The 13,213-nt window shown below is 39.4% G+C and overlaps 1 protein-coding gene across 1 annotated transcript in view; it reads left to right on the top strand.

Moving 5' to 3' along the window:
• Positions 1-5,419, top strand: part of LOC130569769 (probable E3 ubiquitin-protein ligase HERC1) — a 59,846-nt gene extending 54,427 nt beyond the window's left edge. The window contains exons 71-78 of the mRNA XM_057359615.1: positions 449-615; positions 835-1,004; positions 1,105-1,270; positions 1,354-1,430; positions 1,528-1,780; positions 3,062-3,214; positions 3,377-3,682; positions 3,965-5,419. Coding sequence (XP_057215598.1) covers positions 449-615; positions 835-1,004; positions 1,105-1,270; positions 1,354-1,430; positions 1,528-1,780; positions 3,062-3,214; positions 3,377-3,682; positions 3,965-4,150 — 1,478 coding nt within the window. The 3' untranslated portion in view covers positions 4,151-5,419. The remainder of the gene's footprint in view (positions 1-448; positions 616-834; positions 1,005-1,104; positions 1,271-1,353; positions 1,431-1,527; positions 1,781-3,061; positions 3,215-3,376; positions 3,683-3,964) is intronic.
• The last annotated feature ends 7,794 nt before the right edge of the window (positions 5,420-13,213 follow it).

Below are 13,213 nucleotides of genomic sequence, written 5' to 3'. Positions count from 1 at the left end.
ATTTTTGGTTAATTCTGTGAACTACTAACAATATTCCTACCAAATTTCAAATTAGTTTCTATTTGCATTTATTCGCAGGAAAAAAAACTGGAGAAACGGGTCAAAATAACAGAAAAGATGCTCTGTATTTTTTTACACCAAAATTGTTGCAAAGAAAACCAATTCATTTTCACGTTTCAGCAATACAACAGTAATATTTGTACACGTATTTAGGAAAAGTTCAAATGTATTTTTTTATACGATAACCCTTTTTATCACAGTTTTCATGTGTCAGTCTTTCACATTGCTGTTGGATGACTTTGTCACTCCTGAAGTTTGATTTCTTTGAACAACACTTGAATGGCCACAATACATCTAGAAATGAAAATTTGGAATGGTCTCTCAATGTTTTCCATGGCTGTAAGATCCAAAAAGGATCACACGTCAACACTTCACTTACATTTTGCAGGTTGTTCAGGGATACAGCTGGGTCTGCCTCAGTCCGTGCCCCCTCAGTATAACGCCCTGAAAGACTGCAGCCCCGAGGTGCTAAACACGCGTCTCCGAGTCCTCTACCACTTCTCTGACCTCATGTATAAGTCTTGGAGGCTTCTAAACCTCGATCCCATCAGCCAGGTGCGTTAAGTCAATAACACACACGTTTATGTGAATTACAGCAACTTCCGAAAGTTTCACTGGAACCAAACCGTATCTCGCTTCCTGCCAAGAACTTCTGCTCTATTTTTACTAAGCTGATTCCACCGTGAAGTGTTCCTTGCTAACGAATCGATTTCTGATGGTCGATATCAAGGCGAGGTGTTGGTCTGACTGTGTCCGTCTCTGGCTGCTCTCCAGGTGAATGTTTCCCGCTATAGCTCGGGTACAGCTGCCATCGTGCAGGGTCAGCTGCGAGGCCTGCTGTCCCCGAAAGTCAACACCCTTCCTCTCGTGCGCACGATCGGTAGAACCATGACCCAGGGAAAAACCTACGGCCCGCAGATCACGGTCAAGAGAATCTCGGCTAGGTACAAAACGAATCTTTTCACGGAATGACCACGTTGTAGAAGCAGAGAAACAGATGGTTGACAGTCTGTCAGGTATCTAAGTCTGTCCTCCTGTTCACAGGGGGCGCTCCAGCAAGCCCATCTTCGTGCAGATCGCTAAGCAGGTGGTGAATCTAAACCCCACCGAACTGCGTCTGCCGTCGAGAGCGTGGAAGGTGAAGTTGGTGGGAGAGGGAGCGGATGACGCGGGGGGCGTGTTTGAAGACACCATCACCGAAATGTGCCAGGTTAGATCTTTTTCCCTCATTAGTGCGCACTGATGTGGTTTGTTTGTCGTTCAGATGTTCAAAACGGTGTTCTCTGTACTCAGGAGTTGCAATCTGGTGTGGTGGATCTGCTCATTCACACTCCAAACAGCACTGCTGACGTTGGGAGCAACACAGACAGGTACATTGTAGAGACTGAGATTAACGGCGTTTAAACAGAATCGAGTTTTTCTCAAGACTGTTTCCGCTAACCTGTGTTGTCTGACCGGCCGTGGCAGGTTTTTGCTGAACCCAGCGGCGTCCTCAGACGATCACATGGTGCAATATCGTTTCTTGGGTATTCTGATGGCCGTGGCCATTCGTACGAAAAAGCCCCTGGATCTGCACCTGGCGCCGTGGGTTTGGAAACAGATGTGCTGTATTCCTCTGGGAGCTGCTGACCTGGAGGAGGTGGACCTGCTCACGTACCGCTCACTTCAGGGTATCTTGCACCTGGACAACAGCGTGATCAATGAAGAGAACTTCACAGTGGTGAGAGGAGATGCAACGATGCATCTGTCAACAACGTTTAGAGATGATGTTTGATTTATTTATAACCATTAACCATTCATGGCATGAATGCATTTATGAACTGGACAAAGGCAATGAGTTGGTAAATGTATGTTGCATAATCCAACACCGTCTTACTGTTGAATGGATTCAATGATTCCAAGATGCAACTAGTTAGTTTATTTTAATGCACGTGTTTTTGCTCATACCCTGATTTCATGCAAAACCTGTGTATTACCCTTTCTTCTGTGGAACACAAAAGAAGACATTCTGAGAAATATACAGTGGAAGTCAATGGGCGCCGATATCTTCTTTTTTGTTTTGTAGAAGAACAAAAGTCGATACCGGTTTGGAATGACATGAGGATGTGTAAATGAAAGAATTTTTATTTGTGGGTGAACTGTCCCTTTAAGACAATCAAAACAGTGATCTATTTATTAGGGCTGTCAAACGATGAATCGCAATTAATCTGATTAAAATGAATTGTTTTTACATAATATATGTCTGCGTACTGTGCATATTAATTTTGTATTTATGAACACATACACATACATGTAAACATATTTAGGAAATATTTACATGCATTTATTTATTTTATATATTTTTTGATATTTGATCTTTTTCTGAAATAAATGCATGGGTGTGTATGTTCATAAATACAAAATTAATATGCACAGTACGCAGACATATATTATGCAAACACAAACTTTTATTCTGGATGCGATTAATCGCGATTAATCGTTTGCCGGCCCTACTATTTATTAATATTTAACATTCACATTTAGATGTACTGTATATTCATGTATATATTTCTTCTTTCTCCTTTTAGTATTGTTCTTTCAAATTGGTCAGACCTCACAACTCCCTTATTTTCAAAATGTATCTTTATTTTCAACGTTTTTTCATTTTTCGAAATCATATGATTTTCAGAATTGTTCATTTTTTATTTTATTGTTACCTGTATAATGACAGGAGTGCTGTGCCAAGCATTTCGCTATATATCATACTGTGTATGATTATGTTTATGATAAAAAACTTGAAACGTAAAACTGTTTACATGACAAAAAGTTCAAATAAGTGAGCGAAGTAACAAATATTGACAAGTATTGGCCAAAAAAATCCCGTTGGTTCAATCCTAATGGTGAGCCATACGACCATGAGAGGTCATCCCTTCATAAATCTCTCTCTACGTTCATTACAGAATAAGGCCAGTATCTGATGTATAGAGATTACATTCTCTGATTGACTTTTTCCTGTGTGTAGATGATACCTCTGGACTCGTTCGTGGCTCACGGCGCTGATGGCACCTTGGTTCCTGTGGTTCCCGGTGGGCACAACCTTCCTCTGACCTTCTCCAACAGAAACGAGTATGTGGAAAGAGCCCTGAACTACAGACTTCATGAGATGGACAGACAGGTACCTTCAAATCGCACAAAGTGATAATACAGCTGGCCAACTGCATGCTTGAACTGTGTTGAGTTGTAGTGTCTAGTTATGTAATTCTGTTATTGTATTCTTATGCTAATTGCAAGAGCATTGTCAGCTAAAGCGTACACTCGTGTGCGTGTGTTCCCGTAGGTGGCGGCAGTGCGGGAGGGCATGTCTTCCATCATTCCCATCCCACTGCTTTCCCTGCTCACCGCGCGACAGCTGGAGCAGCTGGTGTGCGGTCTGCCCGAGGTGTCCGTGGAGATGCTCAAAAAGGTGGTGCGTTACCGCGACATCACCGACAGCCACCAGCTCATTGGCTGGCTGTGGCAGAGCCTGGAGGAATTCACCAATGAGGAGAGAGTTCTGTTTCTGCGCTTCGTGTCGGGACGTTCCAGGCTGCCATCCAATCCAGCAGACATCGCACAGAAGTTTCAGATCATCAAAGTTGACCGGGTAAGAAAACCATTTGGTGTAGAAATGATATTCAATAAGAAGCATTTCAGCAAGTCTGTTTGGTGCGGCTCGTGGCTTTTGCCTCTCTATCGCCACCTCTGTTTATAGCATAAAATTGCAGCTTATTTGCTTGCTTATCTTTACGTAGGTTAGTGTTAAATGATGTACAAAATCGTACCCGACAGCATATATTATGATTATTAGCTTAATGTTGTGAACCAAGGTAAGACGTTTTGAACACGGATGCAGCCTAAATCTTCATCCTCTATGTTCTCTCCACAGCCCCTGAACGGCCTTCCCACAGCTCAGACCTGCTTCTTCCAGCTCCGCCTTCCTCCCTACACAAGCCAGGCAATACTAGCCGAGCGCCTGCGCTATTCCATTCACAACTGCCCCTCCATAGACATGGACAACTACATGCTCTCGCGCAACACCGACCCGACCGACGCCTCAGATACGGAATACTGACACTCCGCTTGCAGATGCTTTTACATTCATAGCACAGAAAACAAAATAATTCACTCATACAGTGTGTTGTATATGCCTCCGGTTGGTCTTACTCATACGTGCAATACAATTCTCGTCAATAAAATCTAACGTACTGTACAGTACCCAGAATGCACTACAGCAGCCAGTTCTTCCACTAGGTTAAAGGAAGAAAGGATTGATTTGTTTTTGTACTGTCTCTGAATGTTCCAGGATGCTTCCTAAAGACTAAGTAAAAAGGGATTTAAAAGAAATTAAATACAGTATGGATACGAGCTCTGTGCCTGGAATAGTCACGAGGCTGCTTGTGAAGTTAGTGGCATAAGTTGGGCTTGGTTCGTCGTGAGCACTTGGCAGCTAGCTTCCTTACGCCCTAGGTTATGCCAAAGGCTATTAAACCACCGTACTGTAAAATGAGTTAATAAAAAGTGCTGTTAGTCTGAGAAACGCAGCCCAAAGCGATCACGACAGTCGGGGATGTGTGTTCGTCTCCGAGGCTTCAGTAAATTGTATCTTGAATGAATGTATGCTCATACTCTGTCATGCACGTGTGCACTCAAACGTACTTTTATTTTCCAAATACTGTACTAACGCTGTACATTACATTTAATTTGAGCCTTTTTTGCAAATGTTATGAAGCGTGTGGATACGTTTGGTGATGTTGTGTTGTGCGTTCTTCACAAGAGGAGAACGCTGGTTCATGCTGATAGAGCGTCAGTGTGTTTGTGTGTTTTGGGCTTGTGTGGAAATAGTGCTGATGTAAAACACATTTCAGTTTTTACTTGTGCGGTGAAATTGTGTTTTATGCAGGAGAGACTCTCTGTATGCGGTGGTTTACAGTATTGCTAAATTATTGTTGTTTTTTCCTAAAGAATATTTATCTGAGTGAGCGTTTTGTGTTGAAAGGGGAATGAACCCCAATCGTAAATGAAACTAGATGTGTATGCATTGCGCTTTAGCATAAAAAAATCTTGCTATGATATTTACAGATTTCAAACCCTGAACCTCAACAGATATAATCGTCTTGGCTGATTTTCTATGAAAGTACTTTTTGTCTAACAATGAAAGATTTCATGAAGTCTGATTTAGTAGTGTGTTAGTGTTATTCAATGGGATTATTCAATATGGAAGTGTTCTCAAATGCGCTCATTTCAGATTAAGCCATAAAACAGGTTTTCATGAGCTGTATGATATCGTTTGATGGCGCCTCAGATGGAAGTACTGTACTGTAAATTAAACTTTGTGTACAGACCCGTTGAGTCAGTCCTTTTCATTGCATTGTATATTGGTATGGACAACACAGCGCATTATTCAGTCATTTTATCCAACTTTGATCATTTTTGTTCAACATCCTCAGCCGAAAAAACTCACGCTCATGTCATTTTAAACCTTTATGACTGACTTTCTTCTTCAGAACACAAAAGAAGATATTTTGAAAAATGTTGACACAAAACCCCTGAGACATTTCTCAAAATATCTTCTTTTGTGTTCCACGCAAGATTCATATCCAGGTTTTCAACGAAATGAGTGTGAATAAATGACAGAATTTGTATTTTTATAAACATATATCAAATATATTTTGAATCTCTGAACCCATATAGATAAGCGTAAGGCCAAAAATATGCCCGGGCAGGTACACCGATGCAAATGTTTGACCAAAAGAGGGGTTTTGTGTTATAAATTTCTAAAATGTGATCAGTTTTGATAGTTTGAATACACAGACCAACAAAATATAGTGTAGATGTAAAACCCACATATACAATCTCTTTGGTTTTAGCCTCCACACTTACAAAGCAAACTATATTTTTCTTTTTTACATTAGATAATAAAGTAATGGGTGTAATTTTTTTTCGTCAACCCCATCCTCCAATTTGGAAAATGGGGCTGTAAAAATATCCCCTGCACACTATATTCAGTTACTGCTACTGCCTATCCATTGACCTCATGCAATGAATCCCAGTGCCGTCTTATCATGCAGAGATAATTCCGTTTATTAATGATTTCCTTACCTAATTACGGTCCGGTTTTCAGGCAAACTACTCATTTATCTCAATCATTCTTTAAATGTGTCTCATAACAACAGCCAATCAAATTATGCGAATTATTGAAGTAGTCCAATCAGGTGTAATGTGCTGGAAAGCTGCTGGAAAAGGCCATACTGGTTTGAAGTTGCAGACCACAGCGTGATTCGTCGAGGAGCGTTTCGTTCTCATCTTGAGATGCTATCTTTTTGATCAATTGCACACGGTACCGGTCCTATGGGATGAGAGGGAGCGATTGTGATAATGTGCATTCTTGACTTTCTGCATGGAATTATGGGATACAGTGAAATCCACAATTGATGAGTTACAGGAAGAGATACACATTTCGATGCTTCAAACTGCTTTCACAAATTTAAAAACGTGTGTTGATGCAGGTCTGAGATGGTCCGAGACTGAAGAACTGTCCTGAAGAGCCACAACATCTCAGATTGGTGCTCATGACTTGGACTGAAGAGCTGAGTTTACGTTATGTAATAGGCATATTTCAAGTGTTTAGCTGAACGTTATATTGGCGTAACTTATTCTACTCTGGCCTAAAACGGCTCACTTTAGCAAGATCGAATCGAATGTACTGATTAAATCTGAAAACAATATTACAATAATTGGCAATAAATCATTGTATAAAATAATGAAATGAGTAAAGTTGCATTATTTGTATTTCAGAACTCAGTCTGACTAAACAGATTGAAGAGGTGGTATTATACAAATCGAGTAGACATTTTTTACATTTCCAGGTAAAAATGTGCACTTTTATTATCATGCACTAATTTTGTATTTAATATACAAAATTAATAGAATGAGCCTTTAGTACTTTTTAAGATAAACTTAAGATGATCTTAGTGTACTCAACCGTGCTATTTTGAGACACCATGAATAGAAGTGCTAAATAATATATTTTTAGTATTTAAGTATAAACTAGATGTGTGAAATTAGAGCACTTAGGAAAGTGTAATTAAAACATATTTTAGTGCACTATTTTTTTATCTTGTCCCGTGAAAACCTTGAGATTTACACATTCTATATTTATATCATATTTAACGGCTGAAATACTTCATTCTGATTGGTCAGTTGCGACTGTCATATCAATATATTTTGTTCAATAATTTACTTCTGTGGTAAGTAGCTGTGTAATATGCAGGATAATGTACATCTAACCAGTTGTTATCACAAAAAACCTTCAGTGTGATATGAGACCTGATCACCCTGTCATATATGTATTTGTTAAATTAATTAAACCCATAATCTTGTCGTTGCAAGCACAGTCACTAATGTGTCAGTCTAACATTTTTTCTTAAGATGAAATATTTGAGCATGCTTTCCCACACATAGGCCACCAAATTTCAGTAAGTTCATGCGTGTGGTATATTGTTGGTCCTGCACAGCTCTTATTTGTCCCGCCATCACTGAGCGTTTGACCCGTCTGCCGAATCAGCATCCGTGAAGCCCATTTCTCAAGAATGTGTTGTCTGTGAGGGGAAAACATACTGCTGGCCGACCTTATAGGCATCTGTTTAATGCCCGTACCTGTGTGAGATTCCCGCAGCAGTCAGCATCCTTGCAGCTGGTCCAGGGACGGTGGAATCGTCAGCTCTGTGCTGTTTTTATGGGGTCATTCATCTATCACGGGCACAGCGCACACATTTAGAAAGGGCATTGGAGAATGTCACACCAAAATATACTGCTGTGCTACAAGCGCAAAGACTTAGAAAGGTTGGTGTAGAATAGTAGTAAAGTGAATATAGTATACAAGATTAATACTCAGTATTGTGGAAAATGTCTTATGCACTTTAGATTAAAACTTTATAGGTTTAGGATGTTTTCACATCTCTAAATTCTTAACCCTTCATTTATAACCAAAAGAGGTCCAGTACAGTGTAAATAAAGCATATAGACTAGAGCATAACCTAGAGCATTACATTCTTTTTTTCTTGACACTAAACCACTCACCGACTGTTTTTGTATTTGTACCGGTGCAGTTGAAAAAGATTATGTGAACATCTCAGAATCGAGCTCCGGATGCGATTAGAATGCAGGACACAAGCGGACGGTGCAATAAGAGGTCAGATGTGTACACCGTGATGTTTTTGTGACATCATTCTCATTGTTTCCAAGGCAACGGGGCTGGCTGTGACGCAGGTGATTTGATACTCTCTCTGGTCACATAAGCTAATGTTTACATGCTGCAGAAAATGCACTGAAATGTCGACTGCATCGTCATCTCTCTCCAGGGACGTGCACAGACATTTTGAAGGGCATGGGCTCAAGTGGAAAAAAGGGCACTTCTCATATTTGTTTTAAATTTTTAAACAAAATTTAATCACAAATAATTGTATCACAAGAACAGGCAACAACAAAGGAAACTAAGCCACAATGTGTATGTTTTCTATGCTAAATTTGTTTATTTTGCACAAGCCAATAAACGGTTTTAATTATTTTGGTGTTATTGGGACACCAACAATGACCTTCACATCAAACTGAAAAAGGCAGCTGGTGCTAATTTGCTATTTTACAGGACAAAAACCTGCAAAAACAATTAAAACACACTGCAAAAAATGATTGACAAAATACAAAAATACAGCAGCTTAACTAATTATTATTATTAACATTATTATTGTTGTTATAATTACACTTACTGTACCACGCACGCACACACACACTGATGGTGACAAGAACTTTGTTTCACATTTGAGGAAGGGCTGCTAAGATCTATCAGCATGCACAACATATAAAATGGATAGTTATTAGATGAGGAGTCTGACATCAAACTTATCAAGTTATTGTTTTAAGGCGGGACACTTAATGTACTGTTCAATTTTGAGATGTTGGCCTATTTTGCTTTCATGTCTTCTTTGGCTCTAATGGAAAGAAAATTTCCAAAATACACATTAAGGTGTTTGTTTTAAGCCTACTATACCCTCGTATGACAAATGTATGCAAGTTAGCACATTTTAATTACTTAACCTCTGATTTACACATCAATGAGGCGATTCTGATGACGTTATTAATTTGACCGTACTCAGCTGTCGTTTCTCCATTAAGTTAGCATGTAACTTACGCCAATGACTTTAAACTTCAGCTAACTCATTAGCTCATAAGTGATGGATGTTAGCAAAACAATATATGCGTTTTGTCTTTTGGATAATTAGCTGTGAACTCGAGGCACCACTCACCTCCACACCAAGACAAACGCTACTGGAAAGGAGGGAGGGCTTCACTTCTGCTGCTCTCTGCCTGATGTGCCAAACAATGTTGTGCTATGCAGCTGTGCTGCGCAAGCGCGGCTGCGTGGAGACGCGGATGGGACAAAGGCATTGGAACCAGTGGCGCCCCAGGACTTTTTTTATGGGGTGGCACAAAGGGGCCAGTACAAATCTTAGGGTGGCGCATTTAAAAAAAATGTATTAATGGTTAAGAGTTTTGGCATTGCCATTAATACTACTGGGATCATATAAAGTTATTACTAGTCTTACGATTTAATTTCTAATTTAATTTACTAATATTTTCAGTGTATCGATACATGCTAATTCGCTAACTGTTCTACATATATTTGACTATAAAAAAATATGATAGTAATAGATGCCAAAAACTGCAAATCCAACAATTTAAAGATCAGCTGATGGAGTAATGTATTAACCAAACATGTATAGTGATCGATCAAAATGCGAGTATGAGCAGCAGAAAAATTCAAATCCAATGCCTTAGCGACTAGCTTAATCTCAGTTAGCCAACCCGTATTAGAGTTTGATACAATAAGTTTTATCATACAATAAACCACGTTTTACCTACTAGTTTGTGAGTTTCGTCTCCAACCCTCTACCCCTTTCCATGCGTGCTGACTTAAGCAGGAGCAAACATAACGTCACGTGCGTGATACTGCGGCTGCCGTGCGCATATTAGTCGCGGTTTCGCAGGTTAAACGTGAGAGGAGGGGTTGAGATCGTATTCTACATAACACATTATACAAGTTATTTTTTTTACATAGTGCTTCGATAATGTACATTTTAATTAATAAATATTAATACTATTATTCTAATATAAAAAAATATATATATATTAAAAAAATCTCATTCTGGTTGGGGGGCCAATGGGGTGCCAGTGACTTTTTTGGGGGCGCCACTGATCGGAACTCAAAACATTTCTCGACCTGACCTGATATTTTCTATTTGTTTGACAGGGAAAGCTGTGCGCAAACAGAAACACACACGCGAGCACACACATATATTCATTTATTAAGAAAAACTCCCCAGAAAAAAGGGCACTTTTGCTCGAGGAAGAAAAAGGGCCTAGGCTCAAACCGCCAAAGCCCCCCCTCTCTGCACGTGCCTGTCTCTCTCTCACGTTAGGTTGGGTTTGGTTTTGTGCACCGGTGAATCGTGTGGTTATAGATCCAAACACAACAGCAGATATTATAGAAATTGGGAGTCAGCAACGGCCACAAAGGCATTTTCAAAAATATTTTTCTTTTTTTAGTCGTCTCCAAATATAGTTTAATAAACCGTCATGCATAATCACAAGCAGCTGTATTTTGTAGTGCTCTGTGGTCTGATATCCTGAGGTTGTTTTTACAATTGGTTTGATTTCTTGGTGCAACAGATTTGGATTTCACCCTTCACATCTCCTTTCACGCTCAATTGTTTGCTTCTGAACTGCAGTTCTCTTGACTCAACTGTGTAAGTACCAGCAAAGTCTCTGGTAGGCCAAGTCAGTTCTGTCTTCGGTCATCACAGTAACATCCCCAGACAGCTCTATTTACCCTGGCAAGTACTGCTTCCAAAACTTCATTCTCAAAACAGTGCAACACATTTTTGTTTCACCTTTTTATAGTTCTTGTACAATTCTGTGGTGCTAATTAGTGTGGTAATATTCATTTTTATGTCGCATCAACGTGTTAGTGTATATTTAGCTAGAGTAAATTTTGAGCTTATATCATTAATTATGATATATTGGTATTTTCGCTAATAAACAAAAACTACAAATTTTCATGTATTTTAATAGGCTAATTATTTTCCAATTGTCACTGTCAGGAAATTTTAGACATTTCTGTAGCACAAGGAAAAGTGAGATGAAGCGAAGATGGGTGACTACGTCTGGAACTTAGTTTGTCAGGACAGTATTAGTCATAAAAGACAAAAACAATCAAATGTACACTTTTATGAAGTTTTGGACGACTCTTTGAACAACTGCCATGTTCAACTTTTTTGTTTTGAGCTCAGTTATGCCAGTACCTTGTCATTTCTGCGTAAGAGTAATAACCGAAATATATAAATTGTGTGAAAATAGTTTTTTTGTGAGTACCGTCGATGGTAAGAAAAAAATACATGTGATTTTTGCATTCAGCGTGTTAAACTTCATAAAGAAACAGTAAAAATGAAAGCGATTTTTTACCACTTTTCAGATCGTGTGGAGATAAAAGTCCCTTTGTTTTTTACCTCTTTGCATCTGAAGCCACAGATGCCTCGCAAGACTCAAAAGCAGTCTGCTCGCCAAAGGCAATTTCAGCGATGATGAGAAATGTATGAAACTATAACAGATCAACTATACATCATTGTTAGCGGTTCACTTCTGTAAGTAGATTGCTCACACGCCATTGAACCATTCCAGGAGTTCACCCGAACCTCGCAAACCCAAACTGCTTCTTTCACACAAACAAAATTGCTCATGCCTTCAAGAAAGTAAATGATTCATTTTCTCATTTGAAGTAAAATTCTGTGTCCACTCTAAGGCCATGCGTTTTTAACGGTCTTCCTTCTCGGTTTCACCTGTGTGGAAAGATCCACGCTCGCTGGTCTCAGATCAGAGCAGATGTACAACTTCTGCCAGATTCCCCTGTGAGAATTATATTCCCATAGAATGCATAATGATCTCCTTATTTATAGAGCCGGTGCGGGAAGAGTGCACAGAGGGCTGGAAATAGACCTCGTATGTGATGGTATATTTATTTCAGTGGCGGTGGCTGGCGATTTATTTGTTTGTAATACAAGCGTCATACATCATCCTGGTTATCAAAACAACATACTTCAGTGCTTTATGTGGGTTTCTGCAGTATTTTAGTTTCTATCACCAAATGTTTGTTCTTTATTGATACACTTTTGAACCAGCATCAAGGACTTTTTTGCATCAATTCAAGTTTATTACGTGCTTTGTGAGCACAGTGAGTTGGTTACAGTATACGATGGGTAAGATGAGTTTATTAAATCCTGTAAACTTAAAAATAGTCACAATTATTAGACGTTGTTGCTTTTGATTTAAACCTAACATTGTACAAATATTAAAAGGCTAAAAAGTTCACAGAAAAATCAATTAAGACTGCAGTATCTCTCTTGACCAGCAGGGGACAGTCTGTGAATTGAGTCGTAGCTGAAGCGCTGCTTTTCTTTCAATCACACAGCCCTGTTTTTCTGTTTTACTGTCATTACCAGACAGATTCTGTTTCACCAAAGCCCTGCCCTTCGAGATATAATGTGTAAAACACACACAAATATACCGCATGCATGTGTGTGCACGATCTTCACGATTCTTCAAATGCCACAGCATTGTTAGCCCCGCCCACTCTTCACTTCCACTTACTGCAGTGATTGACAGGTGCTTACGGACTTCTCTCAGCTCTGTGTCTGCATTTGTCATTCTGCTTGATGTTGACTAATGACTCTTCCGTCTCCTGTTATCTTGTGACTGCTGCTGGCATCCACACACGAGCTTGTATCTCATTTTCTTTGAGTTTACTTGTTCTTTTACACCTATTCCTCAGGGATTTTGTGGACTGGTTTGATAAGAAAGCCAGTATGTCAGTAGTATGTCAGCACGGATGTTAAAACGATGCTAATCAAATTCCCTGCTACAGGCAGGATTGTTACCTCAACTTGTAGCTTGTGTGATGACTTTTCTATGCAATCAGACTTATGATTTTTATCTGGCCAACCTGATCTCACGGGAATTCATAACTATTTTACGGGGTGGCTTATGAATTCGTATGTTGTGAATCGTACAAAAACATACAATTTCC

This window comes from Triplophysa rosa, linkage group LG19 (assembly GCF_024868665.1).
Source record: "Triplophysa rosa linkage group LG19, Trosa_1v2, whole genome shotgun sequence".
NCBI classification, from domain to species: Eukaryota; Metazoa; Chordata; class Actinopteri; order Cypriniformes; family Nemacheilidae; genus Triplophysa; species Triplophysa rosa.
Note: the sequence above shows the minus strand (reverse complement) of the source record. Positions and strands in the feature narration are given on the sequence as shown.